This window comes from Macrobrachium nipponense, chromosome 43 (assembly GCF_015104395.2).
Source record: "Macrobrachium nipponense isolate FS-2020 chromosome 43, ASM1510439v2, whole genome shotgun sequence".
Classification (NCBI taxonomy): Eukaryota; Metazoa; Arthropoda; class Malacostraca; order Decapoda; family Palaemonidae; genus Macrobrachium; species Macrobrachium nipponense.
Window position 1 is genome coordinate 18,462,315 of NC_061104.1, and position 7,500 is coordinate 18,469,814.

A 7,500-nucleotide genomic window follows, 5' to 3' on the forward strand; every position below is an offset into this window, starting at 1 on the left:
AAGATCAGATCCACTAGGATTTTTTTCATAACTATTATTATTCATTATTATTATATACTATTACTGTTATTATTATTATTATTATCATTATTATTATTATCATCAGATTACACCTATTCATATGTAAGAAACTTACAGAGCCATCGAGTTGGAATTGAAGCAACCAAAGAATATGGTGTTCATTAAGAATAAGTTAATAGAAAGTAAAGGGAAATACAGGAATAACAGATTTCATTTATGAAAAAAAAAAAAAAATATAAATGAATAAATGTACCACCTAAAGAGGGCAGCAATCATCAGAGAACTGACAGTACATGAACAGAAGTAATAATACAACAATAAAAGAATAATATAATAATAAAAGAAGAAGGTACATAACGCGAGGAAGAAATAGCACCCGATGCTGTATCGTTTATTCAACAGCAAAATCAGATCCCATAAAAATAAAAATACTTGGCATATATTAATTAATATAATAATAAAAAAGAAGGTACATATTACGAGGAAGTAATAGCAACCGATGATGAAGCTTTTATTCTACAGCAAAATCAGATCCCCCCCAAAAAAAAAAAACTTCGCATATATTAATAATAATATAATAATGATATAAGAAGTTACATAACACGAGAAAGAAATAGCACCCGATAATGTATCGTTTATTCAACAGAAAAATCATATCCCGTACAAATAAACAAACCTAGCATACATTAAATACAGACTGTGACAAAGAATCCAAGCATAGGCAACACCTGCTCTTTGTTTTTCTAACCACAAAAGACTACAAACGCTCTCCACCAAGCACATATCCCTTTCAACACGATATGCCACAAACAACCTCTTTATACTATACACAAAGGGTAGCGAGCTCACTTACACAATTTGAAGGCATAAAAGGCTACGAATAACGTCTTTTTAATACACAAGTAACGAGAGAGAGAGAGAGAGAGAGAGAGAGAGAGAGAGAGAGAGAGAGAGAGAGAGAATTTCACAGCAAACTTCTATTACGAACATTAACTGATTCATAAAATAGCTTATTTTGTGATATACTATTACAACAAATCAAAAAGAAATGTTTAAATTTTAGTTAAATGAGATAATCAATATCAAAAGAGTGTTGCTATGATGATAAACAACACTTTTAACAATTTCTATGATGACACGGCCAGTTTATATTAATGGCCTCATTTAAACAAAAACGAAAAAGAAAGTCCATTTCTTTACCACATAACCAAAAGCTTTATCATACTCACCACTAAATCATTGTGCGACCACTCTCTTCTTCATTTTATATATAATAATAATAATAATAATAATAATAATAATAATAATAATAATAATAATAATAATAAAAATTTTCTTCAGACAACGCATCAGCTTTTAACCCTCATCTACGCTTAGCGTAACAAGCCAAACATTTATCAATTTTACGACAACCCTTTCGCAATCATCTAACGTTTCGAAAAACGCTGAATCTATTTCACGAGGGAACGTTCTCCGTTTTGCCTCTCCCCGCTCGAAGAGACAAAGCAGCAGCGTCGGCTTCAACTTCCAACCCTTTTGTGGCCTATCTTCCTTCCTGATTAAGCATTCTTTGGATAGGGGAGGGGCAAGGGGGGGGAAGGGGGGAGGAGAGGGGGAAGATAGGGGGAAAATGGGAGGAAGGGAGAGGGGAGGAGAGGACGGGAGGAAAGGGGGAAGGTGAAGGGAGGGGGAGGAGGAGGGGGAAGGGGAACTCAATGCAAGGGAAAAGAGGAGGGAAGGGGAGGTGAGGGGGAGGAGGAAGAGGTAGATAGAAATGGAGAAGGGAGAGGGGAGGAAGGAAGGGAGGGGAGGGGGAAGGTGAAGGGGAAGGGGAGGAGAGGGGAAGGGGAACTGGGGCAAAGAAAAGGGAAGGAAGTGGGGGAAGGGGAGGTGGAGGAGAGAAGGAGGGGGAAGCTGGAGGGGAGGGAAGAGGAGAGGGGGAGAGGAACCGGAAGAAAAGGGAAGGAGAGGGGGGAGGGAGGACAGGTGAGGAAGGGGAGGGGACGGGAATGGGAGAGGGGAACAGGTATGGAAGGGGAGGGAATGAGAGCGGGGGAATAAGAATGGGGGCGGGGAGGGGAGGGGAAACGGGGGGAAAGGGGGAGGAGGAGGGGGAAGAAGGGCTCTTGGCCCCCCTGCATCACTCCCAAAAATTACGACCATACCAATTTCAAGAAGCTGTAACAACGCCGCTCTTACCCTTTTACTTCCCTACTTCCTTCCGTCCTTCCTTCTCTTCATCTCCAACCCGCCCCCCCCCTCCCCCCACCCCATCCCCAGCCCTCTCCAAAACATCACACCCACGCGACATTATCGCCGTCACACGGGCGCGCGTTCATTAATCAAATCGTTAAAGCCCCAGGAAATTACCTTAAGCCGTCAAAACGGGCTGGAGGGAGAGGGGGGGGGGGTGTCCTAACAGAGGCGATCCAGGGAATGATGGCGTTGTTGGGGGGGGGGGGTGGGGGGGGGGGGGGGGGGGGGATTATGGGGAAGAAGCCTATTAAACGTTCTACAGAGACCGCAGTGGGGACAAAGAGCGAGGGGGAGGAGGAGGAGGAGGAGAAAAGGGTTTTTTTGGGGCTTGGTTAAACCTGGAACTACTCACACGAACTTCGCGTTAAGTCGAGGATTCGACTTACATACCCAAATACAGAGCAGATATTACCCTTGGCTTCAATGTGTGTGTGTGTGTGTGTGCGTGCGCGAGACTTTGAATCAGTATGCGACTCAATCGGGAAAGACCTTTTAGTAACGCTTTATAATCCACATCCAGAGAGAGAGAGAGAGAGAGAGAGAGAACTTGGCATAATTTGATACATCTTCAGTGCCTCTTGATTCATATTATAATCAGACAATCCTCAAATTATCCATTATTATAGATATAAAATCGATTATTATAATCCTATTCTTAATTTAGTAATACTGCATTTACATTACAGACCAATTTTCTGTAGCCAAGGTTTTTGTTCATATTTTACAAAGACATTTTTAGGCATTTATTAACCGAAATATTCTACTGGGTGCATCATGTATCACATTTTTGACAGCACTTCCCTTCCAAAATCAAACAAATTTCTCGTCAATATATTTAAAAAATAAAAGGCACCAAATGATAGTGATTAATCAGATGATATCAATACCTAGTTATATTCGATAAATGTATTTAAGTCAGTAAGCTTCTATACAGAATAAATGTATTCTTAGACTCATATGTGTAACATTTAAGTAAGTAAGCTTTTATATAGAATAAATATATTCCCAGATTCAAATGTGTAATATTAAAGTCAGGAAGCTTTTATATTAAACAATATAAGCATAAAAAATTATTTAATGAATTTCAATTCGCGTTAGTTTCCTACATGTACTTTATATTCTTTTCCAGCTAATATTTTGCAAAAGTACCACAAAACGTTCGTCAAATACAACAAAATATTGTAATTCTAATATTTTCCCCATAAAAACAATACTCTACCTTCATCTCGGAAACTATTATATCCCCAGTAAATAAAACAAAATAAATAAAAAAAATTTACGCAAGAATACTTCGTGGAATTCAAGTAAACAAATTTTAAACAGCAATAAATTATAAACACTATTTTAACATCGTCTTACAGGAGGGTAAATAATTCCCTTATATGAACAAGAATTGGAATATAAAATATGGTAAAAAAGCCAAGCCATGGGACCTATAAGGCAAAATAAAAAAAGGTATTCAAGGTGTAACAGGAGGTAAGCCTCGCAGATGCACGATGCAACAATTATTAGGAGAGGGTGGAAAGTAAGATGGAAGAAAGAGAATATGAATGGAGGTATAGTAAAACGCATGAAAGGGGTTGCAGCCAGAGACCGAAGGGACGCTGCAAATAATCTTCATTCATGCCTACAGTGCGCCGCGTGAGGTGACATCACTGTCCCCTACGGGAGATATTTTATGAAAGACGAGACAATAAGTTCCCATGAAAAATCGAAAGAAAAATAACCAATTTCTGGTCACGTGACCAGGTACGAGAGGTTACTTGACAGCGCTCGCCGAAAGCAAATGTTAGGTCAACGAACCATTCAGAAAGATAGCTTACTAAACAAACACCGCCTCTTGGGCGGAAGCATAACGATAAACGGGTAAGCAAACAAACAAGAGGAGGGTGAATTATCAGGAACATGAACTCATTAGAGTGCAGTCTTGAGACACGAAAAGGCACCAACGAAAACTTGGTGAATAACTATATGCAAATATGTATTCCTTTCAGTTCATGACATTTTTGAATTAGTAAACTGCAGATACATTATAACCTAAATAGCAAAATTTAATAATAATAATAATAATAATAATAATAATAATAATAATAATAATAATAATAATAATAATTTAGTAGGGAAAAACTCTCTATCACGAGAGTATATATAATGTTCTAAAGGGTCCACAATAATACAAAGTGTAAAAAGTCCGTGTATAATTTTGAAGACTACAGAAAGCTTCCGAACCCTTCCCTGGACCCTTTAGAACAATAATAATAATAATAATATTTGCTATTACTATCTTTATGCAATGCACGGACAAAAAACTATTAAGCCAATACCCATTACAGTGTGTGTGTGTGTGTGTGTGTGTGTGTGTGTGTGTGTGTGTGTGTGTGTTTGCCTTAACAGTAGAAAAGTGAATATAGATATGTAGGACAACTAAATTTCAAGAAAAGACAAAATTTCTGAATTAGATTAAAATTTGAAAAGACAAAAGTTAAGATTTAGACTAAAATTAGAAAATACAAAATTTCAGATTCAGAATAATGACTGAAAAATGATTACAAAACCAATACTGAAAACATTCCTCATTGCCTATGAAAATGGCTGGAAAGTGACTGGTAATAATACAGAATTTTAACAGTAACAAAATTATAAATCTAGTACGATCCACATCTATGACGTCCTCATCTTTAAATGTTAATCATTTAACACACAAATACAAAAACAAGGGCCACATTTACTTTCAAAGTACCTGAGCCATAACAAGGAGATAAAGCATAAAAAAACACGCATAACGAAAAGAAAGAAAATAAAATAACTTAATTTATGGACGCATAACAAAAACGATTAAAAAAAACAAATAATTCCATTTATAAGTTTGCATAAGACAAATAAACAAGAGTAAGAGCAATACTGACTGAAAAAAAACCACATCTATAAATAGACACATTAATAATGTAGTAAGAAAAATCTGTGATTATAAGGTAAAAACTAAACATGAATATGAAATGAATATCAGTAAAATAAAGATCAAGATGGCTGGCTACTCACCTTGGGTATTAGTGCTGTCTTCCGCATCGTAGAAGGCTTCTTCGGCATCAGAATCCAAACTGCTCAAGCTGATACTGTGGGGAAAAATGAAACAAAAAAACAGGCGTTACACTCAATAATACACCAAATTTATCATAGCCGTGGCAAGTTTGTCTCAAGATAATAAAATCTTCAGACTCACTGGCCGTGGCTACAGTCAACATAAATGAAAACTGTAAATGAAAACTGTAGCTCCATAATTCTCTGTCAAAGCACTGAAAGTGAGAAGTTGCTTGAATTTTGATGTGCCAATACATGAAATATATTCTTTAGAATCATCTGATGTATTGCAGCTTACTATATATGATATTCTACCATATTCTACCTAGGAAATGCACATAAAGGATTTCCCTGTCCGTATACTAAACTATACCTTTTATTAATTATTTGTATACATTTTTAAACAGCGATAAGATCTATAAGAAGCATAACTTGAACGTTTAACACTGTGACTGATCTCAAATGCTGCCATTCTCTCTGATTAACTTTTCGTAATGTGTAATTTACTTAAGTCAAAAACTCAAAATTTCATCAAGTGTTCTGTCATCTTTATCCCACCTTGGGGGACACTTCCAATCCCCCCCCCACCCCCCCCCCCCCCCCCCCCCTCTCTCTCTCTCTCCCTCTTTTCTCTCTCTATCTCTCTCTCTCTCTCTCTCTCTCTCTCTCTCTCTCTCTCTCATTTTACGGAGAATAAGCCTACCCCACCTGTAAGGCAAGAGATCCCACCACCCCTAGTATGCCTCACCTCAACAACGCCCACCCCTACCTACCCCTCAGGGCACCGAGCCCGATCTCCCCCCCCCCCACCCCCTCACCTCTTGCCAGTTTCCATTCCTCTGCCGTCAGGTAGATAGAGAGCGCGCGGTTAGGAGCTCACATATAATTCAGGATCTGGCTGCAAGGCCGAGCGAGTGACTTCCGAGAAAAACCGACTGAATATTTCATGCGGCCAACTGTTGCTCCTCTAAGCTCTTTTTTTGCCATTTTGCTTCCTCGTGCAGCTGAAACTGCGGCGGGGCAGAGACTCGGTCACTTCCGCCCTTCGACGTGACGTTAGGGTCCTTCTGAGGCCAATGTCACTTTCTGTGCAACTTATACTCGGCCGGAGTTTCGGATGCAATGGTTACAAGGGTTTGCTCTAAGTTTCAAGCAAGGCTGTACTTTCTTGTTTACAAGATATGAAATTACTTCACGCAACGTTTAACCTTCCTCTTATATTTACACTTCTATTAAACGTTTTTCTTTATTAGAAGGCATGAAACGACTTCACCTAACGTTTAACCTTCCTTTTTTATAGACGCTTCTATCAAACATTCGATATTCATTATTTACGCCACTTCAGTTTAATGAATTAGGTATATAGCAAAGAACATATACACACAGTAAAATCTGTATGAGCTGCTCAATAAAACCTGTGAAAAGGTACTCAATAAGTGATGGCTTCTCAACTGTTCAGTTATTTATACCATAACGCTCTGGTAGAGTGGGAATTATTCAAACTTGTCCTAGCGGTCGTTCTATCTACCTAACACTTAAACGTGGATACAATATTACAGATTATTCCCCCCCCCCCCCTCTCTCTCTCTCTCTCTCTCTCTCTCTCTCTCTCTCTCTCTCTCTCTCTCTCTCTCTCTCTCTCTAACATACGCCGATACAAAACATGATTTTCCAGAAAAATTACTCTCTCTCTCACACGATGTCTTCTCAGATGGACTAACAAGTCTTTGAGACATACTTATCCTTGTAACTCACTCTCTCTCTCTCTCTCTCATAAACTTCAAGGAAAATAACGCTCTACACACATATACACATATAAAATAGTCAATTATAAACAAATACTGACAGAAATAAATAAATTATGATCGAAAAGCGCACATTCACACTCACAGACATATACAGATTCTCTTCTCTATAATAAAAGCGCATAAAAATACGAATTGCACACTCGCGCGCTAAAAAAAAAAAAAAAAAAAAAAAAAAAAAAAAAAAAAACTCCCAAAAAAAAAAAAAAATAAAAAAAATAAAAAAATAAAAAAAAAAAAAAAAAAAAAGCCTCCCACAAATTGATGTTCTACCCAAAAGGCAGGCGGGATAGGTACCCAGCTTCCAGAATTCATTATATTAACGCCGAAATCATTTATG

The 7,500-nt window shown here is 37.9% G+C and overlaps 1 protein-coding gene across 13 annotated transcripts in view; it reads right to left on the bottom strand.

Annotated features, from left to right (window-relative positions):
• Positions 1-7,500, bottom strand: part of LOC135213543 (rho guanine nucleotide exchange factor 18-like) — a 1,147,377-nt gene that overhangs the window by 137,888 nt on the left and 1,001,989 nt on the right. For all 13 annotated transcript variants that reach the window (XM_064247496.1, XM_064247500.1, XM_064247499.1 and 10 more), the window contains one exon: positions 5,317-5,390. In XM_064247496.1, coding sequence (XP_064103566.1) covers positions 5,317-5,390 — 74 coding nt within the window. The remainder of the gene's footprint in view (positions 1-5,316; positions 5,391-7,500) is intronic.